Consider the following 27,646-nt stretch of genomic DNA (forward strand, 5'->3'; position numbering starts at 1 on the left):
GTCTTAAAGGGGCATTAAATACCGGGATTCCATTACATACGGAGTGCAGAGTTCAGGGGGGTTACACACACAGTGCAGAGCTGTCACTTGTAAACACAGAAACCAGACTTCTGTGTTTACAAGTGATTGTGGTGAGCAGGCACCAAAGGGTCTGAGCCAGAGGTGGTGGAACAGTGGGCCAGATCCTCAAAAGGGATACGCCGGCGTATCTACTGATACGCCGTCGTTTATCCCTGTTTCTATCTTTGGAACTGATCCACAGAATCAGTTTCCAAGAGATAGACAGAAGATCCGGCATGTGTAAGGGACTTACACTGTCGGATCTTAGGATGCAGTACCGCATCCGCCGCTGGGGGCATTTTGCGTCGAAATGCCGCCTCGGGTATGCAAATTAGCACTTACGGAGATCCACGAAGCTTTTCAGCTTCGTTTTTTCTCCGTAAGTTTTAGTTTGCATGCGTAAAATTAGGGCTGCTTTTACAAAGTGTAAACCTTGTAAAAACAGACCCTTCTGTCCAGCGACGCGTTTTTTTTTTTGTTTTAATTTTTTTTTTTTCGTCGTATCTTTTTTTTTTCCCGACGCAACTTTATTGACCCGGCGTGATCCACAAAGCTCGGCGTAACGTAATTTCGCGCTATGCACGTCGGGAAAATGATGTCACGAGCATGCGCAGTACAACCGGCGCGGGAGCGCGCCTAATTTAAATGGGAATCGCCCCCTTTTGAAGAGGAACGCCTTGTGCCGGCGGAATTTAAGTTACACAGCCGAAAATTTCTAGGTAAGTGCTTTGTGGATCGGGCACTTAGGTAGAAATTTTAAGGCAGTGTAACTTAAATGGGAATTTTTACGTTACGCCGGCTCTTTGTGGATCTGGCCCTAAGTTCCCCCTGAAAAATAGCCCTGGGTTTAGGCTAGGATCACACATGTTCGGCTGCGGTTTGCAGTCCGGTGCGGTTTTGTTCATCGGCTCAGGTACACATTCATCACGCTGTAACAAGCAGAAAAGCGCGAAACGTCTTTTACTAACACAAAATCAGCTAAAGCAGCCCCAAGGGTGGCGCCATTGGATCTGAACCTCCCCTTTATAGTGCCGTCATACGTGGTTTACGTGTCCGCGTTCTGACACAATCGTTTTTTAGTCCATCAGACCGTTCTCATCGGATGGACCAATGGTGTGTACACGGCATAAGTGTTACTTAACTGAAGCAGAATAATTTCAGGTCTTCCTGCCCTGGAAGACAGGACTAAGCTTTATGGTAGAGGTGGATGGACAGGAATACAAATACTTTGGCAGGTAAAACAGCTCTCATATAAGTATTTAAAAATCCCCTGGTATATGATGTGCAGCATTCTGTAGTGGGAATACTAATTAGGATAATAGCATTGATCTCTACTAGCCTCATGTAATATCTTATGCAGCATATCCCCAGCCAAAAATGAAGCATCTCCACACTCTCTGACCATTATTTCCTCTATTAGGTCTGGCGTTTCTGACAGTCCTCGCAAGCATTACATATACCAAACATTATGAGCGCCCCTTTGGCAGTGGTGGACTGACAACTCATGGGGCACCCGGGCAATAGAAGATTATGGGGCCCCCGGGCTTACAGATGGCCACCACGCCAGGAGGCAGTGCAGAGGCCGGGCAGCTAAAATCTCAGGATTTTCACATCAAAAGCATGTCGGTTTCGGACATATCAGGGACAGATGTAAAAAAAAAAAAACACGATGGACAGACTGCTGAGGTAAGGAGGTGACCCTCTTGTGGGGTAAGAGATATATATGATGGGGTGGGCTTATGCAATGAATATCCCCAGTGACAGTGAGACCTGTCTTTGTGTGTTTTAGGTGGTGGCGGGTGATAGCAATGCAGTTACCACATCCCTCTTGTAACGCTGATAGGGTTCACTGCCGGAACGTCTGCCCTGTATATGAGCTGTGAAACTTCCCCCCCCCCCTTTTTTTTTTTTTTTTTTTCTCCCCCTTTTTTCTTTTTCTCTCCTTTTTTTTTTTTTTTTGCTACCTTGTTTCTCCTCAATAAGTTTCCCTGAGTTGAGGAAGGGAGGGAGAACGGAATTGGATGTGATGTGTACAGCGCTAGGTATGACAATGTTAACAACTTAGTTTGGATACAGCATATATTGTTTAGTAACCTTGTGTACGAGTAGAAAGATATGTGTTAGGATGCAGCCTGTATCCAGTGTTTTTTATGCTGCACAATGAAACGGATATGCTTGTAAAATTGTATGGTTCTTTTCTCTTAATAAAACCTTTTCTGATTTAAAAAAAAAAAAAACACAGATTTTTACATACTGTCCCTGGTTTTATTGAGCCTGGCAACCCTGATGGGGCCCCCTAGTGGCATGGGGCCCTCGGGCAGTGCCCGAGAGTCCCAATGGTCAGTCCGCCCCTGCGTCCGATCGGGACCCCCCCCCCCCCGGTACATGTGGCGGTTCCCGTGGCTTCAGGAGCGATCCGGGAAGAGGGTGCAGCTATTCGTTTCTAACCGCCCCCCCCCCCCCCCCCCGCGATCGCTCCCCGGAGCTGAAGAACGGGGAGAGCCGTATGTAAACACGGCTTCCCCGTGCTGCATCGATCGAGTGATCCCTTTTATAGGGAGACTCGATCGATGATGTCAGACCTACAGCCACACCCCCCTACAGTTGTAAACACACACTAGGTGAACCCTAACTCCTACAGCGCCCCCTGTGGTTAACTCCCAAACTGCAACTGTCATTTTCACAATAAACAATGCAATTTAAATGCATTTTTTGCTGTGAAAATGACAATGGTCCCAAAAATGTGTCAAAATTGTCCGAAGTGTCCGCCATAATGTCGCAGTCACGAAAAAAATCGCTGATCGCCGCCATTAGTAGTAAAAAAAAGAATAATAATAAAACTATCCCCTATTTTGTAAACGCTATAAATTTTGCGCAAACCAATCGATAAACGCTTATTGCGATTTTTTTTACCAAAAATAGGTAGAAGAATACGTATCGGCCTAAACTGAGGAAAAAAAAAATGTTATATATGTTTTTGGGGGATATTTATTATAGCAAAAAGTAAAAAATATTGCATTTTTTTCAAAATTGTCGCTCTATTTTTGTTTATAGCGCAAAAAATAAAAACCGCAGAGGTGATCAAATACCACCAAAAGAAAGCTCTATTTGTGGGGGAAAAAGGACGCCAATTTTGTTTGGGAGCCACGTCGCACGACCGCGCAATTGTCCGTTAAAGCGACGCAGTGCCGAATTGTAAAAACCCCTTGGGTCATTTAGCAGCATATTGGTCCGGTCCTTAAGTGGTTAAGCACTGTCACACGGCCTGACACACTCTTTACCCTGGTCACATACAGGGGTCATCAGAAAGCTAAATCCCCCCATCACCTGCCTAAGATTTGGCAATTGGCCAATATAGCTAGATCTGCCTATGCTTCAGTAATCCACAATGACAGGGATGGGGATTATACCAAATACAAGCACTGCCAGGTATTTACTTATTATTACCCAGCTGTTGAATATTTAAATGCAGAATCCTGTGGGAAAAGTCAATACAATTTCTGACACACCAATCCCAGGCTGAGAGCAAAAGAATAGGAATAGTCTCCGGGGTACCTAGAGCAGAAGGCTGCTTTACCAGGCTCATTATTTTATCCCTCAATCATTTTTCTCATCAAACTCTTTGGATCATATAAATAAATATCATTAAAGTCTGCAAAATTTGTATTAGATTCTGCACTGTCACCATGCCCTTAAATCAACAATGTGGCAGTGTCTCTATTTTTGCTATACTTGTTATATGCAAATCTGGAGTATATCTAAAGCCAACCCTTTTTTTTTTACCTTATTTTTGATAGAATAGATGTTTAAAACCCCTTTTAGACATTTTACCATGTTTGTCCAATTTGGGAGGATTTCCTTCACATCCTATCCTTTCGACTGTCAAGAACGCGGTGACGCACAAAACTACGATGAACCAAGAAAATTAAGTTCAATGCTTCCGAGCATGCGGTGAATTGTTTCCGAGCATGCGTCAGAATTCTGCGCGTCGGAATTGCTACAGACGATCGGAATTTCCAATTGGAATTTTTTCTGTCTGAAAATTTGAGAACCAGCTCTCAATTTTTTGTTGGTGGAAATTCCGACAGGAAAAATCAAATGGAGCATACACACGGTCGGAATTTCCAACCAAAAGCTCACATCGGACTTTTCTTGTCGGAAATTCCAACCATGTGTGCGGGGCATTGGACAGGTGTCCCCAGAACACTTTTCCTCACTGGAAGGTGTCCCCTCTATTGCCGTTCTGGTGGCAACTAAAAACTTTGAATTTTCCCTCACATCGATCATGGTGAATAAGACAAACCCAAACAGGACAGGGGCTTTTGGAGGATACTAGAGGCTAGCCTTCTACCCACTGGGTATGGCCCATGGAGGAGACCAGGTATTTTGTCTGCTTCTCCCAGTCAGAGCATGGAAAAGAGCTCAGTTTAGCCTCTGATCCCATGGAGAGAGCAGATCATTCTCTAATGATGGACAACAAGGTGATGAACGCAGAGAATGAGGCTTGGATTCATTCTCTGAATTAAGACAAAGACAATATCCCTCAAGAAATATATGAATATAGATTAATTCCACTTTTTGAGAATGCTATACATTTATATGAGTTTTGTCTTATGATGACTTGTCTAGTGAACTGATTACACAAGTGAAGTCTGGTTAATGAGATTTGGGCAGACCTGGGTCTTCTTTCTGGGGAACTGGTGCCAAATTGTCTGGGTAGACATTGACTTGAATCACCTAGGCTTGTCTAGGTGACTAGTTGTTAATTAGCTTACTGTTTAATTTGATTGCTGCATGGTAACTGTTCATTAGATGTACTGTTTGATGTACTGATGATATTACTGTTTACAGTTTGCATTGTTTAGGGTAATGTGATCAAGCTCCTCATTTGTTTATTATACATCCTTGTGAATTTACAATAAAGTCAGTTCCAGTTTGCACCTAAGCTAGTGTTGTTTAGTTCTTGAGTGCAATTCTCAGCTATAATACCTGCTTCCAGGTTCCAGAGGGGAGGAAGCTGGAGCTTCATGGAAGAACCAATGCTGGGTGCCAGGCAGTCCATCAAGTGACAGTGATCAGGGACAGAACACATTGAGAGAGTAAATCTACCTAACGGGGACACAGACCATAGTATGGGGTTGACTCCCTCATTATGGCTACAGTAGTCTCTACTCTTTCATAAATGTTTTTCACAAGATTGTGATTGTGTATGTGTGAATTTAAACCTGTTCAATCAAAAGAGCATTTGTGAGATCAAGTACCCATAAAGAACAAAAAGACCCGGCTCTCAATCAGCGTCTCAGTTCATTCCAAAGGTGTTCAGTAGGGTTGAGGTCAGGGCTTTGCACCTAAGCTAGTTTTGTCTAGTTCTTGGGTGCAATTCTCAGCTATAATGACTGGTTCCAGGTTCCAGAGGGGAGGAAGCTGTATCTTGACGGAAGCACCCATGCTGGGTGCCAGACAGTCCATCAAGTGACAGTGATCAGGGCCAGAACACATTGAGGGGGTAAATCTACCTAACGGGGACACAGACCATAGTATGGGGTTGACTTCATAAAGGCTTTCCACAAAATTGTGATTGTGTCTGTGTGAATTTATACCTGTTCGATCAAAATAGCATTTGTGAGATCAAGTACTCATATAGAACAAAAAGACCCGGCTCTCAATCAGAGTTTCAGTTCATCCCAAATGTGTTCAGTAGAGTTGCGGTCAGGGCTTTGTGCAGGACACTTGAGTTCCTCCACAGCAAACTCATCAAACCATGTCTTCATGGAGCTGGCTTTGTACACAAAGGTACAGTCATATTGGAAGACAAAAGGGCATTCCCCCAAACTATTTCTAAGGTTGGAGGAGCACAATTGTCTAAACTTTCTTTGCACACTGTGGCTAGGGATGAGCCAAACACCCCCCCCCCCCATTTGGTTCGCACCAGAACCTTCGAACGGACCGACCGTTCGCGCGAACATTTAGAACCCCATTGACGTCTATGGGACTCCAACGTTCGAATTTAAAAGTGCTAATTTTAAAGCCTAATATGCAAGTTATTGTCGTAAAACGGGTTTCAGAACCCAGGTCTTGCACCAGGGAACGGTCGTTTTTTCTGGAGCAGTGATTTTAATGATGCTTAAAGTGCAAAAAAAATATGAAAAATTCTTAAATATCGTACCTGCTGGGTGTCTATAGTATGCCTGTGAAGTGGCACGTGTCGACTTAGGCCCCATACACACGATAGAATCTATCCGCAGATAAATCCCATCGAATGGGTTTCAGCGGATAGATTCTATGGTGTGTACACTCCGGCGGATATTTATCCGCGGATATTTCCGAATTCCAGCAGATAAATATTTGTCGACATGCACAGAATATCTATCTGCTGGAATCGGATCCCACGGATGGATCCGGTGAGTCTGTACAGACGAGCGGATCCATCCGTCCAAAGGGATTCCCCGCACGCGTCGTAATGATTTGACGCATGCGTGGAATTCCTTATATGACAGCGTCGCGCCCGTCGCCGCGTCATAATCGCGGCGACGGCGCGACACGTCATCGCCAGAGGATTTCGGCGCGGATTTCAATGCAATGGTGTGTACACGCCATCGCATAGAAATCTGCTGAAATCCTCGAGAGGATTTATCCGCGGATACGGTCCGCTGGACCGTATCCGCGGATAAATCCTCTCGTGTGTATGGGGCCTGACACTCGAGTATATACGGTAGTACATTAATCAAGATGTGTATCCCAATTTAATTAGAAGTCAAGAAAATCTTTATACTATTAACTAGTTAGTACAACCCTCATCCAGATTACTAGAAAATAATTCTTGAGAAAAAGGCTATTGAAGAACTGTAGACTGAAAAAAACAAGATATTGTTTTAGAAAAAGAGTAGCTCTAAAAGATGACTAAATATGCCTGTCACATTCTGCCAATATCTTCAATAATTTTTCTAACCTCATTCAAGTATGTTAATTCTTTGAGTCCAAAAAACTACGCTCAAATCAATACAATTTACTCCCTTTCATTATCTTTTTCATGACACACCTTCCTCTTTTAAAGCGGAGTTCCACCTAAAAATGGAACTTCCCCTTAATCCACTCCTTGCCCCCTTACATGCCACATTTGGCATGTATTTTTTTGGGGGGGGGGGAGTGGGGGCTTCAGGAGCAGTGGGACTTCCTGTCCCACTTCCTCCTTCCGCCGAGGGGCTGGTAAGGCAAATAGCTTAATCGCCTTATTGCAGCCCCTCCCTGTAGGCGATCGCCTGTCCAATTGGACGGCGCCGCGGCGCTCGGGCATGCGCAGTGCGTGCCCAGCCGTGAAGCCGAAAGCTGTCACTGCTGGGTGCCCACACTAGGAATGAAGACACCGGCCGGCGAGAGGGGGCGAGGAGCAGAGCCCCGGCTGGCGCGTCGCTGGAACCGTGGAGCAGGTAAGTGTCTTTTTATTAAAAGCCAGCAGCTACACTTTTTTTGTAGCTGCTGACTTTTAATAAACTTAAAAACAGGCTGGAACACCCCTTTAAGTCCTACAAGAATAGTGTCACCCCCACACCTTCTAAATGCTGCTAAAAGCTTGATACCCACATTTTGGAAACAAATCCATTACCCTACTCAGGATTGAAAACAAGAGGTAGATAGAAGTAATGAAGGCAGAGCCATCGGTTTGTACTGTTAAAAATAAACTTGAGAAATTTCACGATATCTGGTCCAGCTGGATGTACTATTCTTTAGAAATTGATGGCCAAGTTGTGCTGGTTCCTGACTACTGGTCACTTTCCTTGGTTTTCTAGGTGCGGCTCTTCGTCCCTTATACCTGACCGTGTATGGACCCCACCTTCAATTGATGTTGTTCTAATCGGGGGGGGGGGTGTCAGCCACCAGTCAATCGCTGGAGGTTCCGTCCAGCTCCTGATCCTGCTTGCTGCCTCTCATGCGGCGTACACACGATCATTTTTTGGCATGAAAAAAAACGTAAATTTTAAAAACGTAATTTTAAATGATCGTGTGGGGGCTGCGCATTGTTTTTCAGTTGTAAAAATGTTGTTTTTCGGGTTGTAAAAAATGATCGCGTGTGGGCTAAAACTACGTTTTAAACCCGCGCATGCTCAGAAGCAAATTATGAGACGGGAGCGCTCATTCTGGTAAAACTACCATTCATAATGGAGTAAGCACATTCATCACGCTGTAACAGACAAAAAAGCGTGAATCGTCTTTTACTAACACGGAATCAGCTAAAGCAGCCCAAAGGCGAATGGAACTTCCCCTTTAGAGTGCCGTTGTACGTGTTCTACGTCACCGCGCTTTGTTCATCATTTTTTTAAAACGATGATGTGTGGGCAATGTCCTTTTTAATGATGAAGTTGGAAAAACTTCGTTTTTTGGACATGTTGAAAAACTACTTTTTTTTAATGCCGAAAAATGATCGTGTGTACGCGGCATCAGACCTCGTATCAGAGTGACAATTTGAATGCAGAGACAAGGAATGTCCTAGGCTCCATTTCAGCTCTGACGTGTCATAAAACACAGCTGAGGGGAGACCTTGGAGAACGTTTCTCACTTTGCCACGTGCTGCTGCATCTAACATCTGGTATATTACATTTTATAGGGAGAGGGAGGAATTTTTGCATTACTACTGACCTCTGCACTCTGCATTACCTACTATTGACCTCTGTGTTACTTACTACTGACATGTTAACTCTTCAAACCTTCCTTATTTTTTGATGTCATCTTGCTAGATTATTTCCTTAAAATAAATAAGCACACTGCACCCTGGTAATCTGAAAGCAATATTAAAGCCTTGCTTTTTTTTTTTTTAAATAACAAACATGTTATAGTTACGTGCTCTGTGCTTTGGTTTTGCACAGAGCAGCCTGGATTCTCCTTTTCTCGAATACCACACTGGTGCTCCTGGTCCCTCCTTCCTGCCGGGCTCCCCTGCAGCAAGCAGCTAGCTGAGGGAGCACCCAAGCAGGCGCACGCCCGAGCCACAGCTGTGTGTGTCCACGAAGGTGCATGAAGGTAAAAAAAAACTTGTGACTTTACAACCACTTTATGGCCGGGATTCAGATACAATTGTGTATCTTTAGGCGGGCGTAGCTCCTATACGCTACGCCGCCGTAACTTTGAGAGGCGAGTATGGTATTCAGAAAGATTATGCGCCCGAAGTTACGGCGGCGTAGCGTATAAGGGGCGGCGTAAGCCCGCCTATTTCAAATATGGAAGATGTGGGCGTGTTTTATGTAAATTAAGCGTGACCCCACGTAAATGACGTTTCTAACGAACGGCACATGCGCCGTCCGTGAACGTATCCCAGTGCGCATGCTCCAAATTACACTGCAAATAGTCAATGCTTAAGACTTGAACGTAACTTACGCAAAGCCCTATTCGCGAACGACTTACACAAACGACATAAACGACACAAAATTCGACGCTGGCCCGACGTCCATACTTAACATTGGCTACGCCTCATAGAGCAGGGGTAACTTTACGCCGGAAAAAGCCTTACGTAAACGACGTAAAAAAATGCGCCGGCCGGACGTACGTTTCTGAATCAGCGTATCTACCTAATTTGCATATTTGATGCAGAAGTCTTTGGAAGCGCCCCTAGCGTAAATATTGCACCCTAAGATACGACGGCGTAGGAGACTTACGCCGCTCGTATCTAGGCAACATTGAGGCGTATCTGATTCTATGAATCAGGCGCCGAGATGCGACGGCCCGCATTCGGAGTTACGACGGCGTATCTGGAGATACGCCGACGTAACTCCTTTCTGAATCCGGGCCTTTATCTTTCAAGTTGTTCATGTACATCTCCAACTCTGCAGATTTGCACACCCCAATCTATATACATTCTCAAAAACGTGTTACTAGTACAGCACTAAAAACAACTGGGGTGAGCACGCTATGGGGAAAAGGGAAGGCCACATCTGCTTGTGTAGGTACAGCCAAATAGTTTTTTGTGTTATTTTGAATCGAGTGGCGAGGGGATAGAACCTCTGTCAGTTTTTTACATCTATCTTTGCTTCTGCATGGGAGATCAACCCTCTCTATGTCCTGGTGACCACTGTCTCCAATGCAGAAAGGGGTAGGAAATCCACATTTTTTTATTTTTTTTACAATTTGTGATGATCCAATCAGAAAAAATAACCACAAGACAAGTTTTTCTATTCTTCTGGATATCTACATGAAGAAAGGGTTAATAGCGCCCGTGTTGAAGCCAGGGCTGGTGCTACCACTAGGCCAGGGTTTAACAAATTTGCTTGGAATCTAGGAGCCAGCTAACAAAGTTAGAAGCCAGAAAACGCGCCCTGTCCCGCCAAGCTTGCGCGCAGAAGCGAACGCATACGTGAGTAGCGCCCGCATATGTAAACGGTATTCAAACCACACACGTGAGGTATCGCCGCGATTGGTAGAGCGAGAGCAATAATTCTAGTCCTAGACCTCCTCTGTAACTCAAAACATGCAACCTGTAGAATTTTTTAAACTTCGCCTATGGAGATTTTAAAGGCTAAAAGTTTGTCGCCATTCCACAAGCGGATACAATTTTGAAGCGCGACATGTTGGGTATCAATTTACTTGGCGCAACATTATCTTTCACAATATAAAAAAAAATGGGCTGACTTTACTGAGTGCGCTTGTAAGACCGCTGCGCAAATACGGCGTGACAGAAAGTATTGCAATGACCGCCATTTTATTCTCTAGGGTGTAAGAAAAAAATATATATATAATGTTTGGGGGTTCTAATTAGAGGGAAGGAGATGGCAGTGAAAACAGTGAAAAACACATTAGAACTGCTGTTTTACTTGTCATGCCAACGGCCACCACAAGATGGCACCAGATAACAGAAGGAAGCCCGGCGTAAGCCCGCCTAATTCAAATGTGGAAGATGTGGGCGTGTTTTATGTAAATGTATTGTGACCCCACATAAATGACGCTTTTTTTCGAACGGCGCATGCGCCGTCCGTGAAAGTATCCCAGTGCGCATGCTCCAAATTAACCCGCAAAAAGCCAATGCTTTCGACGTGAACGTAAATGACGCCCAGCCCTATTCGCGAACGACTTACGGAAACTACGTAATCGACGGAAAATTCAACGCTGGCCCGACGTCCATACTTAACATTGGCTGCGCCTCATATAGCAGGGGTAACTTAAGCCGGAAAAAGCCTTACGCAAACGGCATATCTGTACTGCGACGGCCGGGCGTACGTTCGTGAATAGGCGTATCTAGCTGATTTACATATTCTAGGTATAAATCAGCGTACACGCCCCTAGCGGCCAGCGTAAATATGCAGTTAAGATACGACGGCGTAAGAGACTTACGCCGGTCGTATCTTAGCAACATTTAAGCGTATCTCAGTTTGAGCATACGCTTAAAGTTGCGATGGCGCGGATTCGGACTTACGACGGGCGTATCTACAGATACGCCCGTCGTAAGTCTTTCTGAATCCGGGCCATTGTGATTTCTTTTGTTTTTTTATTCATTAAAATATATTTTTTTCCCCAAAAATTGCATTTGCAAAACCGCTACGGAAATACCACGTGAGTGACGTGACATAAAAAACTGCAACAATCGGCATTTTATTCCATAGGGCCTCTGCTAAAAAAATTATAATAATTATTTTTCTAGAAAAAATACAGATGTAAATAAAAAGTGCCAGAAAAAGTGAGAAAGTGGTTAATGTAAGTTTGGATACATTGTTTCAATAAATGATGCTCTTTGTGTATTTCATGTGCTTCCCTCCTAGATCTGATGTGCCTGAATTCTCTCATCCATCCTTGTTCTCCTATTTCACCCCCGGCTAATACCAGTGGCTACTTTATCCTGAACTACCACCACATCATCCCACTATTTTTGGAGCATCGTCTCCTGGAACAAGTACTTCTCTGACCCTATTATTTTCATGTGTATTTTCATCCATATCAGCATAATCAAATTTTGGGACCGAGAGCCCCGGGAGACTCTGTTCATTTAGAGAAGAACTGAGGCAGGGTGCTGTGATGTTTTCAAGAAATGACGTACTGTACCCTTCCAGTCCCTTTCCACCAGCCAAGATCTGATCATACTGCATAGAGAAGCACAGAGACCCAGTGATAACATCAGTGAATCTAAACGGGTACCCGTCCCCACTTCCAGGAGACCTCGCCGTGGTTCGGCCCCCTCCACCTTCTCTCTCCACCAGGCCATTCAAAGCGCAGCTAGGCATGTGCAAAAGGGAAAATTTCGTTTCGTTTCGTTTTAATTCGTTATTTAATTAATTTCGTTAAGTTAGGTTCGTTAGATGTTTTAAATTCGTTTTCGGAACTCGTTCGTTTTCGACCGAATTTCGAAAAATCCGGTCGAATTCGAAAATATTTCAACCGTTTTCGGAATTCGTTCGTTTTCGACCGAATTTCGAAAAATCCGGTCGAATTCGAAAGTATTTTGACCGGATTCGACAACAAATAGTCTCTTTTCGAATATAATTTCGAAATTCGATCGAAATTCGAAAAAAATAATAAAATTTCGAATTCCAAATCGAAAACCCGCGATCCGAAATTGGATCGGAATTCAAAAAAAAAATAAAAATTTGTTTTTCGATTTGGAATTCGATTCGGAATTCGAAAAAAAAAAATTTGAATTCCGATCGAATTTCGTCCGCGGGTTTTCGATTCGGAATCGAAAACGTTCGTTCGGATTCGGTAAATTCATTAATATTGCAATTCGGGAATTCGTATGCATCCGAATGTCCGAATAATGAAAAATTCGTCCGAATTTCGATTCGGAACGAAACGAAATGCACATGCCTAAGCGCAGCACGCTTTGCGCATGCGCAGTAGGGAACTGGCTGTGACTACTACTCTGCATGCTTACCCCTTATGCATAAATTTAGCTGCGGTATTCGGCCGGGGCGCTTTTAACCCCCACTAGTGTTTGCAGAAAGGGTTAAATGCGATTGTGTATCGCCGCTGCCCGAGCGCCGCCCTCTTAAAAAAAATTACAGGGGGGCGGGGCATACGTGGCATCTTTGGTTACTAGGAGGGTGGCACTTGTAGAGCATTTCTGGGAGTACACGGGATGATTGGCAGCAGCTCCGACCAACCCAGAAGCCTCTCATCACACCGCCTATGGGAGAAGAGCCGACACACACAGAGGGGGTGGGGCAGACAGGAGACTGCTCCATGCCCACTGGACAGAATTAAGTAGTGGAGCCTAGTACCGGAAAGTGTTCCGGTACTAGGCTCCGCTGTGGTACCCAGCCCGGATTACGGGTATGCTCTCTTGTCAGTTGCCAGCGGAGAGAGCAAGCGGGATGGGGAACCGCAGCACCATCTACATGCGCTCCGCCTCTGGACACAGACAAAGAGGAGGGAGGGGAGCACTTTGGAGCTTCGGCGCCCCCACCTCTGCGGCGCCTGGGTGCGGAGCACCCCGTGCACCCTGCCTAGGATCGGCCCTGCATTGGAAAAAAATGAAGGTTCTGATTGGGTCTGCGACAGGCGGACCTGATCGGAACGTCCGTGTGAAAGGAGCCTCACCACACACACTACAATTCGATTGTACAATCCCCTTAAAGCTGGCCATAGATTATGCAATTTTTCTTCCTGCAACCCGTGAAGGAAATCACTTGATTTCCCCATAAACACTGTCTGTTTCTATCCTGTAATCCCTCCCACTGAGCTACTGTGTTCTCCCAGCGGGGGTTGGGGGTGGCAGGGAGCCATCCCTGCCGGGAGAACACAATGATTATTGCTGGGGGCTAAACCTGCTAGCAATAATTGCCTGCTAGAAATCCAACATGCTGGTTGTATCCAAGTTGATCGATGGATTGACTCAGGTACAATCAACTTGCCCATAGATGGATAAAATCTTGGCCAGTCCCCGCTGAACCAGCCCAGATTCAATTCATCTATGGCCAAGTTAAGGCTGTGTACACACCTATGCACAGGGCCGATCCTAGGGTCACAGACGCCTGGGTGCAGAAATATTTCTGGCGCCCCCACATGGGCGTGGTCATCTTACCAACTCCTCCCCTTTACAAATGTTTCTATGGCTACGACTCAAACACAGAGATGCTTCCCTAATACGGACAAGGAGAACACGTCAGGCACGGACCGCCCCCCCAGTGACGTCACTGCACGGCTAGTCTCTCTCCACACAGAGACAGCCGCTGCTTCACTCTCCTCCTCTGACAGGAGGAGGGAGGGGGATGGGCTTGGGCAGAAAACACAGTGGTGGCGGCGGTGACCGGCAGAGAGAGCCGCCTCTGGACACGGAGAGGAGGAGGGAGGGAGGGGAGCACTCTGGCACTTCAGTGCCCCCACCTCTGTGGCGCCTGGGTGCACTGCACCCCACGCACCTGCCTAGGATCAGCCCTGCCTATGCAGGTGTAACAGTGCACGTGAGTTTTTGTGTGTCTTGGCAGACTTCCCTACGGGCAAAATCGCATAAAAGTGCGATTTTTTTTAAAATTTGGGCTGCACCAAACACACAGTACTTTGATACGTTTTGCCACGTGATTTTTCCCGCGTGTTAGCCGGTTGTGTTGGGGTGCCTTCAAGAATTAGCAGCACCTGCATCACACAAATGTAAACAGAGTCTTAACTACTAGCCGACCAGCCGCTGTCATTCTACGGCGGCAGGTCGGCTCTCCTGGGCGAGAGCACGTCATACTACGTCGGCTCTTCGAGCGGCCACTAGGGGCGCGTGCGCGCCCCCCGCTCGCCCCCGACTCTCGTGCGTGTGCCCGGCGGGCTCGATCGCCGCCGGGCACCTGCGATCGCTCGGTACGGAGCGGGGACCGGGAGCTGTGTGTGTAAACACACAGCTCCCGGTCCTGTCAGCGGGGGAAACGCTGATCTTCTGTTCATACAATGTCTGTTCATACAATGTATGAACAGAAGATCAGTGTTTCCCCTAGTGAGGCCACCCCCCCCCACAGTTAGAACACACCCAGGGAACATACTTAACCCCTTCCCCGCCCCCTAGTGTTAACCCCTTCACTGCCAGTGGCATTTTTATAGTAATCCAATGCATTTTTATAGCACTGATCGCTATAAAAATGCCAATGGTCCCAAAAATGTGTCAAAAGTGTCCGAAGTGTCCGCCATAATGTCGCAGTACCGAAAAAAATCGCTGATCACCGCCATTACTAGTAAAAAAAATATATTAATAAAAATTACATAAAAATACCCCCTATTTTGTAAACGCTATAACTTTTGCGCAAACCAATCAATAAACGCTTATTGCGATTTTTTTTTACGAAAAATAGGTAGAAGAATACGTATCGGCCTAAACTGAGGAAAAAATAAATGTTTCTATATATTTTTGGGGGATATTTATTACAGCAAAAAGTAAAAAATATTCATTTTTTTCAAAATTGTCGCTCTATTTTTGTTTATAGCGCAAAAAATTAAAACCTGCAGAGGTGATTAAATACCACCAAAATAAAGCTCTATTTGTGGGGAAAAAAGGACGCCAATTTTGTTTGGGAGCCACGTCGCACGACCGCGCAATTGTCAGTTAAAGCGGCGCAGTCCCGAATCGCAAAAAGTGCTCTGGTCTTTGGGCAGCAATATGGTCCGGGGGGTAAGTGGTTAATCTACCAATAAAGGAGCCTGCCTCACCCCGCTTCTCAACTCGCTGGCTGCATGGGAGAAGAGGTAAGAAGTCAGCACCCCCTGCTTATCACTTTAACGTAAGATGTCATTTCCAACAGCAGAACACCCCCTCCCCCGCTTCTCAACTTTAATGTTTAATGTGACATGTCATTGTCGGCAGCCCCCCCCCCGCTTCCTTCTCAACTTTAATGTAACATGTCATTTTGCTTAGGGCCCAACAAAATTCAAAGATTCCAAGTCATGCAATCATTTTTTTTTTACAGAATACGATTGCATATCTCCATTTGACTTACATCATGTGTGTGCTCACAGATTTTGCACACTTTGATCTAAATGCCGTAAACCAGGGGTCTCAAACTGGCGGCCCTCCAGCTGTTGCGAAACTACAAGTCCCATCATGCCTTTGCCTGTGGGAGTCATGCTTACAACTGTCAGCTTTGCAATGCCTCATGGGACTTGTAGTTTTGCAACAGCTGGAGGGCCCCCCAGTTTGAGACCCCTGCGCATAAACGCTGCAATCAGACTATCATTTTTTATCCAAGTTGAATTTATACAAATCTGAAAATCAGAAGTCAATCAGTAAAACCAAATGACTACAATCATGTTACGAGTTCATTGTACACGGTAAGAAGTTTAGAACAACTTCTACAGAAATCTTTACGTGTGTGGGGTTCACAAACATTCCAGGCCAATTATAAAATTTGATAAAGCTATAAATGAATTGAATGAGGATTATAATAGATCAGAGGGGCTGAGTGCGTTGCGTCTACAGTTTTATAGAATGTTCTCTATGGCAACCAGAAGGATTATACAATCAGAATCTTTGTGTGTCATGAAAGGTGACCATTCAAGCCCTAGTGGTTCATTGGTGTCATGCCTCTGGCTGTGCCAGCTGGTGTTGGCCCCAGAAATATGCAGGGACCCTCAAGTGTGAGGCCTACAGCTTAACCACTTGCTTACTGGGCACATATACCCCCCTCCTGCCCAGGTGAAATTCCAGCTTCCGGCACTGCGTCGTTTTAACTGACAATTGCGCGGTCGTGCGACATGGCTCTCAAACAAAATTGACGTCCTTTTTTCCCCCACAAGTATAGCTTTCTTTTGGTGGTATTTGATCGCCTGTGCGGTTTTTATTTTTTGCGCTATAAACCAAAAAGTGCGACAATTTTGAAAAAAATACAATATTTTTTACTGGTTGCTATAATAAATATGCCAATTTAAAAAAAAAAACACATTTTTTTTTCTCAGTTTAGGCCGATACGTATCCTTCTACATATTTTTGGTAAAAAAAAAAAAAATCGCAATAAGCACAAAAGTTATAGCGCCTACAAAATAGGGGAATTATTATTATTTTTTTTTACTAGAAATGGCGGCGATCTGCGATTTTTATTGGGACTGCGACGTTATGGCGGACACATCGGACACTTTTGACACATTTTTGGCACCATTCACATTTATACTGCGATCAGTGCTATAAATATTCACTAATTACTGTATAAATGTGACTGGCATTGAAGGGGTTAACACTAGGGGTGAGGAAGGGGTTAAATATGTTCCCTATATAGTGTTCTAACTGTAGGTGGGGGGTGGGGGTGACCGTTCTGTGTCCCTATGTACAAGAGACACAGATCGGTCTCCTCTCCAGAGACAGGACGCTGTCTCTGTGTGAGCCGGCAATGAGAGATGATCTCATATGTACACAGATCGCATCGCAAACGGCCACTCTGATTGGCCGTTCGCGGCGATCTGTAATTGGCTGTGTCCAAGGAACACGGACAACACAGAAGTTCCCCGCTGCGCGCTCTGGAGCGCGCGCGGGGAACGCCCAAAGGGGCGGACGTCAATTGACGTCCAGTTGGATATTGAGATCCGCGCTGTAGCCGTCATTCGACTATAGCGCGGGTCTCAGGAGGTTAAGGAACCCTTAGCAACCTTGGAAGAAGCCAATCTTACCCAGGGTTTCATGGAACCCAAATGCCCCGTACACACTTTCGGAATTTCCGACAAGAAAAGTCCGATGTGAGCTTTTGGTCGGAAATTCCGACCGTGTGTAGGCTCCATCGGAACTTTCCTGTCGGAATTTCCGCCAACAAAAATTTGAAAGCTGGTTCTCAAATTTTCAGACGGAAAAAATTCCAATCGGAAATTCCGACGCGCAAAATTTCGACACATGCTCTGAAACAATTCGACGCATTCTCGGAAGCATTGAACTTCATTTTCTCGGCTCGTCGTAGTGTTGTATGTCACCGCGTTCTTGACGGTCGAAAGTTCAGAGAACTTTTGTGTGACCGTGTGTATGCAAGCCAAGCTTGAGCGGAAATCTGTCGGAAAAACCATCCAAGGTTTTTCTGATGGAAAATCCGATCGTGTGTACGGGGCATAAGGCTCTTCCTGAGGTTGATAGGGGTTCCTTGTATTGTAGCTATAAAACCTCCCATTTGATGGTGCCATCATAGTTCTAGGGCCAACGTCCCTTGGCAGAGCCAACTACATGACACCAATAGCTGTCTATAAGGGTGGCATTCTGACCACTAGCCACCAAGGGACACTTTTCCCATTGAACCCAAATTATTGAGTTTTAGAAGGGGTTCCCAAGACCGAAAATAATTTCAATGGTTCCTTTGGGGTAGAAAGGTTGAGAATGGCTGCTCTGGAGGAACTCTAGGGTTCCATTGAACCTTGGTTGAGAAAGGCTGCTCTGGAGGAACTCTAGGGTTCCATTGAACCTTGGTTGAGAATGGCTGCTCTGGAGGAACTCTAGGGTTCCATTGAACCTTGGTTGAGAATGGCTGCTCTGGAGGAACTCTAGGGTTCCATTGAACCTTGGTTGAGAATGGCTGCTCTGGAGGAACTCTAGGGTTCCATTGAACCTTGGTTGAGAATGGCTGCTCTGGAGGAACTCTAGGGTTCCATTGAACCTTGGTTGAGAATGGCTGCTCTGGAGGAACTCTAGGGTTCCATTGTACCTTGGTTGAGAATGGCTGCTCTGGAGGAACTCTAGGGTTCCATTGAACCTTGGCTGAGAATGGCTGCTCTGGAGGAACTCTAGGGTTCCATTGAACCTTGGTTGAGAATGGCTGTTCTATATTGAGTTATAAAATCATATATATAGCGACGAATTCAACACCATTGTACGGGATTTTCCCCAAATCCTGATATCTGACACAACCAGGGGCGGACTGACAACTCATGGGGCCCCCGGGCAATAGAAGACTATTGGGCCCCTGGGCTTACAGATGGCCTCCACGCCAGAAGGCAGTGCAGAGGCGGGGCAGCTAAAATCTCTGGATTTTCACATGAGAAGCATGTTGGTTTCAGACATATCAGGGACAGATGTAAAAAAAACATAGATTTTTACATACTGTCCCTGGTTTTACTGAGCCTGGCAACCCTGATGGGGCCCCCTAGTGACATGGAGCCCTCGGGCAGTGCCCGAGTGACTCAATGGTCAGTCCGCCCCTGGACACAACCAAGAACTCAACAGCTTACTTATCCATTAACAAAGTCATTCTGAGTGTCAAAAGATTAGTCATACTCAGGGTCGGACTGACCACTCGGGCACTGCCCGAGGGCCCCATGCCACTAGGTTGACCACATTTGCAAACTACCATTCAGGGACACCCTCCCTTCCCAAAAATCAGCTTGTGCTGTAACGAATCACAGCACAGTGATTGGACACAAGAGGTGGAATTTATGATTTCTCCAATCACACGCAGGGGGCGGGATTGTGCTCCTCCAGACATTCCCGGCCAGGACAAGTACTGTCAGTGAGTAAAGTGGTGATGTGGCGGCCTTTTTTGGGTGCATCAGATTGGCCCTGGGGGGTGGCTGTGTCAGTTTCATTCCGGGACACTGTATTGTCCTGGAATGAATGTGCCCGGGACAGACCTGCAAAATGCGGGACACGTGGTCACCCTGCATGCCACTAGGAGGCCCCAAGATTATAGCTGCCCCTAATCTCCAGTACCTTTTCAGTGTGTGTATGTGTATTCTGTGTGTATGTATACTTAGGCCCAGATTCTCAAAGGGCTTACGACGGCGCAACGCCATGTACGCCGGCGTAAGTCCTAATCTGGGCCGTTGTATCTATGCGACTGATTCTTAGAATCAGTTACGCATAGATATCCATTAGATCTGACAGGCGTAAGGCTCTTACGCTGTCGGATCTTAAATGCATTTTTTTTTTTTTTGCCGCTAGGTGTCGCCTCCGTCGTTTTCCCCGTCGAGTATGCAAATTAGCTAGATACGCGAATTCCCGAACGTACGCGCGGTCGACGCAGTGAAGTTACAACGTTTACGTTAGGTTTGCGCGGCGTAACGTTCCCCCTGCTATATGAGGGGCAACCAATGTTAAGCATGGCCGTCGTTCCCGCGTCGAAATTTTAAAACTTACGTTGTTTGCGTAAGTCGTCCCTGAATGGGGCTGGACGCCATTTACGTTCACGTCGAAACCAATGACGTCCTTGCGACGTCATTTGGAGCAATGCACCCTGGGATATTTTCCGGACAGCGCATGCTCAGTACGTTCGGCGCGGGAACGCACTTAATTTAAATGCTCCACGCCCCCTACCCGGCTAATTTGAATTAAGCGGGCTTGCGCCGGGTGATTTACACTACGCCGCCGCAACTTTACAGGCAAGTTCTTTGTGAATAAAGCACTTGCCTGTAAAACTTGCGGCGGCGTAACGTAAATCAGATACGTTACGCCCGCCGAGTTTTACGGCAATCTACGAGAATCTGGGCCTATGTGTGTATACTGTGGGCCAGATTCTCAAAGGCGTTACGACGGCGCAACACCATTAGCGCCGTCGTAACACCTCATCTGGCCCCGGGTATCTATGCGACTGATTCTCAGAATCAGTTTCGCATAGGTACCCATTAGATCTGACAAGCGTAAGGCTGTTACGCTGTCAGATCTTAAAAGTAATTTTTTTTCCCGCCGCTAGGTGTCGCATCGTCGCTTTTCCCCGTCGTCTATGCAAATGAGGTAAGTACGGCGATTCCCGAACATACGCGAGGTCGACGCAGCGAATTAACGTCGTTTGTGTAGCGTACCCGACGCGTAAGGTTGCCCCTGCTAATTAGCAGGCGCAACCAATGTTAACTATGGCCGTCGTTCCCGCGTCGAATTGAATAAAAATTACGTCGTTTGCGTAAGACGTCCGTGAATGGCGCTGGACGCCATTTACGTATACATCTAGGCAAATGACGTCGGGGCGACGTCATTTAGCGCAATGCACGTCGGGTAATTTACCCGACGGAGCATGCGCAGTACGCTCGGCGCGGGAGCGCGCCTAATTTAAATGGTGCCCGCCCCATTTGAATTGGGGGGCTTGCGCTGAGCAATCTAACGCTACACCGCCGCAAGTTTACAGGTAAGTGTTCTGAGAATCAGGATGTAAACCTGTAGACCTGCGGCGGTGTAACGTAGAGCTCATACATTACGCTGCCCAGGAGCAGCGCGAATGTATGAGAATCTGGGCCTGTGTGTGTATATTGTGTGTCTATACTGTGTGTGTATATTGTGTGTCTGTGTGTGTATACTGTGTGTGTATATTGTGTGTCTGTGTGTGTATACTGTGTGTGTATATTGTGTGTCTGTGTGTGTATACTGTGTATGTATACTGTATGTGTGTGTGTGTGTGTGTGTAAACTGTGTGGCCCCATAATCTATTGCCTGAGGGCCCCATAATCTCTTATTGCCCGGGGGCCCCATGAGTCAGTCCGCCCCTGGTCATAGTGTGAATCACAAAACTTACAACAAAGGTAACAGAGCTCTGACAAGCACAGTAGAGTGTAAGCCTTGTAGACCAGTGACTCATCAGCCATGATACAACATTGGCCATTTAGAAAATGTGCACCCACCTCTTCCGCCTGCTTCCTCAGGGCCTTCTCCCGTTCATACTGCGTCAATAACTGCTCGTTATCCTCCTTCAGAAGCTCCGATTCCACCTCATGTTCTTGGTTCTCAGTCAAGACAGCGTCCAGGTTCTCCAACACGTTGACCACCAAGGGCATCAGCTCTTTGACCACCTCTTCATCATAACACTGGATCAGACGTTCAAACTCCCTGTAGATGCTATTTGCCAACCCCGACACCCGTTCGGACATAACCGACCCCGAACAGTAGTCATCCTGGTACACCACCCCATCGTCTATCTGGATCTCCATCATCTTGGCAGCTGGTCTGGTACTCCAAGGATAGCACCCAATAAAAGAAGTGGACCACCTTTTTTGATTTCTAGGGAAATAAATCCCTTTTTAGCTTTTTCTATCCTTTCCTTAAAAAAGGAATCAGGTGCATTGATTTTTTTTTTTTAAGACAATATGGAATCAGTATAGAGTTGACTGTCGATCAATAAATTGGGGTGTCCTTGTTCTTTTTTTTTTCTTGTTATTAGTGCAATATATAAGATAAAACATAAATAAAAGGTTAAATTCTTGAAAGGACAGTGCACTTATCTTCACTTAAGTTGATACTTTAGGTAAATGTCTACATCAAATGCTACATGCGCGTCTCCATGTACAGTATATACAAGCAACCTTGCTATTGCTATAAGGGTTGATATCTGTGCCAAGGGAATGCAGCGCCGCTCTCCATCTGACTTTGCTGCCCCCCAATCCTGTGCGAATCTCTTATCGTTCCTCTTCTTCGGCGCCCTTTACAATCATAGCTGTCTTGTTGATGGGCCCCGGCAGCAGCAGCAGCAACAACAAGCCAAGATGACGTGCAAGAACACCAATTTCTGCAAATACAGTCAGTGCAATCATTTACCCACCGAGAACATGCAAGATTTATGAATCAGCGGGGGGTTAGGGCATCCTTGCCTACGTACAAGTACTTGATTGACGGCAGATCCTAACAGTCCATCCCTGCTGGTAATTAAGGTAATTGTTTATACGGAGGTTACGTCCATGGTATGGATGGTCGCCAAGGCTGAGCCTTGAAATAGATGCATCTTCCTTTTCTGGTATAGGATCCGTGCACCTGATTCCTCTCCCTCCCCCACCCTGGATGCAAATTTTCTGTCTGTAAAAAAAGAAATAAAAATGGATAGAACACACCTGCAGGGGTCCCAGGGCTGATCCTGTTGATGATGATGATGTTGCTGCCTAGGTTTCACAGGGACCCCTCCATCTCATTATAGAGGTGATGGTGGTCCCAGCAAACAGAGGCACCTCCCAGCTCTGCTGTGTGTAGGGATAGGAGGCAAGCTCTCCCCTCCTTCCTCTGACAAGGCTGCTGATCTGACGTCAGGCTTGTGTCTGCATTATGGGTAAAGAATACAGCTGATTCACTCCCAGCATCTCTCGCACTGCAAAGCCATTGCCTCTTTGCCATTGGAGGCCAGGGACAGGAGGGAGGGAGGGGGAGGCTGGCTGCTGGTACCTAACCAGATCCTCCCTGTGCAGCCTCAGATACCATCACATGCATCGTTAGCTATGCAAGTGTCACTAATGAGAAATGCACAACGCTGCATCTTGTTAGTCTTTAAAAAAAAAAAAAATATATATATATATATATATATATATATATATATATATATAGGGGCCAAAATGTAAAATAATATAAAATAATACAAAATAATATACAAAGGGCCAGATTCACAACCGAGATACGACGGCGTATATACAGATACGCCGTCGTATCTCTGAGTTGCTCATATCTCTGAGTTGCGCCGTCGTATCTATGCGCCTGACAGTTACGCATAGATTTCCCTTAGATCCGACAGGCGTAACCGTGTTGCACCGTCGTATCGTAAATGCATATTTACGCTGGCCGCTACGTGGCGCTTCCGTCGAATTCCGCGTCGAGTATGCAAATTAGCTAGATACGTGAATTCACGACCGTGCGCCCGGCCGACGCAGTACATTTACGCCGTTTACGTTAGGCTTTTCCCGGCGTATACCGTATTTATCGGCGTATACCGCGCACTTTTTTGTCCTGAAAATCAGGGCAAAATCGTGGGTGCGCGGTATACGCCGATACCCGCTTCACCGCGCCGAGTTTTGAATACTGCGCCGACATATACCGAGCGCAGTACACTCGGGTATAGTCGGGCAGTCTCGGCTCCTTCCGCACTCACGTCCTGGACGTACAGGACGTCAGCGCGGGTAGCCGAGCATTGCCGACAATACACGAGTGTACTGCGCTCTGTATATGTCGGCGCAGTATTCAAAATTTGGCGCGGGAAACGAGCGGGGAGGACGCCGCAGAAGGACGCCGGACCCGACGAAGAGGACACCCGAAGCCGCAGAAGGACGCCGGACCCGATGAAGAGGACACCCGAAGCCGCAGAAGGACGCCGGACCCGACGAAGAGGACACCCGAAGCCGCAGAAGGACGCCGGACCCGACAAAGAGGACACCCAAAGCCGCGCAAGACACCAAAACTGTAAGTACAAAATAAACTTTTTTTCCACAGGATTGGGGGCAACTTTAGGGGTGCGCGGTATACGCGGGAGCGCGTTATACCGCGATAAATACGGTAGTTACCCCTGCTATATGGTGGCGTAAGTGCGGCGTACCAATGTTAAGTATGGCCGTCGTTCCCGCGACGAAATTTGAAAATTTTGCGTCGTTTGCGTAACTCGTCCGTGAATGGGGCTGGACGTAATTTATGTTCACGTCAAAACCAATACGTCCTTGCGGCGTATTAGGAGCAATGCACACTGGGAGATTTCCACGGACGGCGCATGCGCCGTTCGTGAAAAACGTCAATCACGTCGCGTCACACAACATTTACATAAAACACTCCCCCTGTTCCAAATTTGAATTAGGCGGGCTTATGCCGGCCGATTTACGCTACGCCGCCGCAACTTACGGAGCAAGTGCTTTGAGAATACAGCACTTGCCCGTCTAAGTGTCGGAGGCGTAACGTAAATCGGATACGTTACGCCGCCGCAAAGATATGCGGATGTACCAGAATCTAGCCCAAAGTGTAGAATAAATGACTCATCCCTCCTTGCTGACCGCACATCCCTGGCAGTTTCCAGATCACTGTTTTCTCATAGGACGTTGGCTTTGAAAAAGGTTTCTGTAACTCCATTCTACGCAGTGTTGCCAACCTACCAGATTGAAATTTACTGGCACGACACCTGAAATTTACTGGCGCAGCCACGTTTTTACTGGCATTTCACAAAAGTTACTAAATTACATTTTTAGGTGGAAATTTCAGTATTTAGGCTACAAACAAGTACGCTAGGCAAATAGCAATGTGATTTAAGGTAGATATTAAGGTAAAAAAACATATTTTTGTTATTTTCGATATAATAAGGGCAAATTATTTAGTCACATCACCCCCTGCCTCCATCCCCCTCTGCCACCGACACCCCCTGCCTTCACCCCCCTCTGCGGTGCCACAGTCTCCCTCTGCCTCCAATCACCCCCAGGCCCCTTGCCTCCAATCATCCCCTGCCTCCATCGTCCCCTGCCACCCCCCCCTGCAGTGCCACCAACACCCCCTGCCTCCAATCACCTCCTGCCTCCAATCCCCCCCAGGCCCCCTGCCTCCAATCACCCCCTGCTTCCATCGCCCCCTGCCTCCATCCCCCTCTGCCGTGCCCCCAACAACCCCTGTCTCCATCCCCCACCCTCTGTGGTGCCACCATCCCCCTCTGCTGTGCCACTAACACCCCTTGCCTCCAATCACCCCCTGCCACTAACACCCCCTGCCTCCATTGCCCCCTGTCTCCATCTGCCTCTGCGTGGCCACCGCAGCCACCATCACCCCCTGCCTCCAGTCTCCCCCTGCCTCCAATCTCCATGCGCAGTTCAAAGCCAAACCGATACTGGCACATTCCCGCAACCACGGACATTTACGAACAGGGGAAAAAATTGCCCGTTTTTACGGACTGTCCGTAAAAATACGGACGGTTGGCAACACTCTAAGTAAGGCCCTTTCACACGATCTGGACCCATCTGACGGATCTAGACTGAACCGCCATTTATGTCTATTGGCGGGATGATGTCAACTGACATTTCGACAATTTCTGACCACAGAAAAAAAAAAGGGAAAAGGTTTACGTGCTTTTCCATTTTTTGTGGATGTAAATAAATGACATCCATTTACTTCCGATCCGCTTATGTCAGTTTAGCATTTTTTACTTTTCTCATCTATCACTAGTTTCTTGTACAATTAAAAAAAAAAGGGTAATTAATGCTTGGTGCACACAATGAGATTATCGGATGAATGATTTATTTATGCTAATCTCATATAGACATAAAGCAATGGTGTAACGCTCAGCGTTGAAACGCCTGATTTTGAAAAATAGTGGGAGGCCATGCATAAGTATGCTGGTTAATTATTAGCAACAATAAAAAATATATTGTAGAGGTAAAAATGTAATAAAAAATAAACGTTTTTGTAAAATATCGATCATCTTCGGCCGACAGAACCGCCACTTCTGGAGCCACAATCCCAACCCTGCGCTGCTCTCTTACTTCTGGATAGGCCCTCACACAGCTTAGCAGCAAGATGCCCCTGGGATAGGCCCAATCTTCGGCCTAGCAGCCCGGGGCACACGACACATGTCCACCCAGACAGCTGTCCAGGTGGCACAGAACATAAAAGTTGGGAGGTATGCCTGACTCCCCCTGAATACATAGGCTCTCCCAGAAGGCAAAGGGATCCAAGAAAACCCCTGCCCATTGGCTGAGATACCCCATATACTCATAACCTGACCTTGAGTTGTCCTTCTCATATCTAGTACCACCAAGTTCCCGGCCACCTGGTGGTAGAAGAGAAAAGTATAACCAGGCCAAGCATAGGAAGAAATCGATGGACCTCTAGAAATTGACCAGGGTAACTACTCCTGGAAAGTAAATTTGTGAGGAGCATCCCTGACTAAACCCCAGGGTGCTACATTGAGATAAAAAATAGGCCCATGTGCACAGCAAAGACTGTAGTGCATATAATCCAAAATAGACAGCGGCACTCATGGGTCTTGAAAGGTGAACGCACCAGGAAATTTTTATTTTGACGTTTCTATGAGGCACAAGCTCGTCTTCCTCATGTCCTAAGGAAGAGGTCATGTGCCTGGTCAAAACGTCAAAATAAAACCTTCATTGTGCACTCACCTTTTAAGACCCATGAGTGCCGCTGTCTATTTTGGATTATTTGCACTTGAATTAGCATATGTGTTGCGTTCGGAAGGGCAGGCTGAGCCACTGTCCACTCCACCAGTCAATGTACCTCATTAACAGAATGGAGTCCTTCCCGAGCACATAGTGCTGACCTCATACGTGCTCTCACTTAACCCTACTCCTTTCATACTAAGTGACCAGGCATAGATCTCTATAATGCTCCACACCTTGGCACTTTCCAAATAACAACCTCCTCATGCAGAATGTCCAGAGATACCATGATACTGTATTATTTAGCATTTAAATTAGGGTGACCAGACATCCCCGGTTTCAGGGGACAGTCCCCGGATTGAGGACACTGTCCCCTGACCAAGTCTGTCCCTGGTTTTGTCCCCGGATTAGATTTGAACAGGGGCTGGGGCAATTTCAAAGACAGTCAGTGCAGAATAAAACAAATTATAATTCTGAATTACACCCCTCCGCTCCGCCACTTAGGGGGTAGTATTTTTTCGATTATCTGTGCCCCTTTCTGATGATCATGTGCTGGTTGGAGCGGAGGGAATATTTCTTCAGTTTCGGGTGCCCATTCAGCTCCGCTCGCATGTTCTTCTGCCTTGGCTCAAGTCCCGAATGATCTTCCTCCCCTCCCCACCCATTAGTAGCCGGGGCCTGGAGAGTAAAGCCTCGTACACACGATCAGTCCATCTGATGAGAATGGTCTGAAGGACCGGTGTCATCGGTTAACCAATGAAGCTGACTGATGGTCCGTCGTGCGTAGACACCGTCAGTTAAAAAAACTATCGTGTCAGAACGCGGTGACATAAAACACAACAACGTGCTGAAAAAAACGAAGTTCAATGCTTCCAAGCATGCGTCGACTTGATTCTGAGCATGCGTGGATTTTTAA

At 46.4% G+C, this 27,646-nt stretch overlaps 1 protein-coding gene across 12 annotated transcripts in view; it reads right to left on the minus strand.

Annotated features, from left to right (window-relative positions):
- Nucleotides 1-22,901, minus strand: part of MAPK8IP3 (mitogen-activated protein kinase 8 interacting protein 3) — a 171,259-nt gene extending 148,358 nt beyond the window's left edge. For 10 of the 12 annotated variants that reach the window (XM_040356644.1, XM_040356648.1, XM_040356640.1 and 7 more), the window contains exon 1: nucleotides 21,520-22,900. In XM_040356644.1, coding sequence (XP_040212578.1) covers nucleotides 21,520-21,828 — 309 coding nt within the window. In that variant the 5' untranslated portion in view covers nucleotides 21,829-22,900. Of the gene's footprint in view, nucleotides 1-21,519 lie in introns of all 12 variants that reach the window. The other 2 variants (XM_040356645.1, XM_040356642.1) reach the window with 1 other exon arrangement.
- Between the last annotated feature and the right edge of the window lie 4,745 nt (nucleotides 22,902-27,646).

The sequence above is a fragment of the Rana temporaria genome, chromosome 6 (genome assembly GCF_905171775.1).
Source record: "Rana temporaria chromosome 6, aRanTem1.1, whole genome shotgun sequence".
NCBI classification, from domain to species: Eukaryota; Metazoa; Chordata; class Amphibia; order Anura; family Ranidae; genus Rana; species Rana temporaria.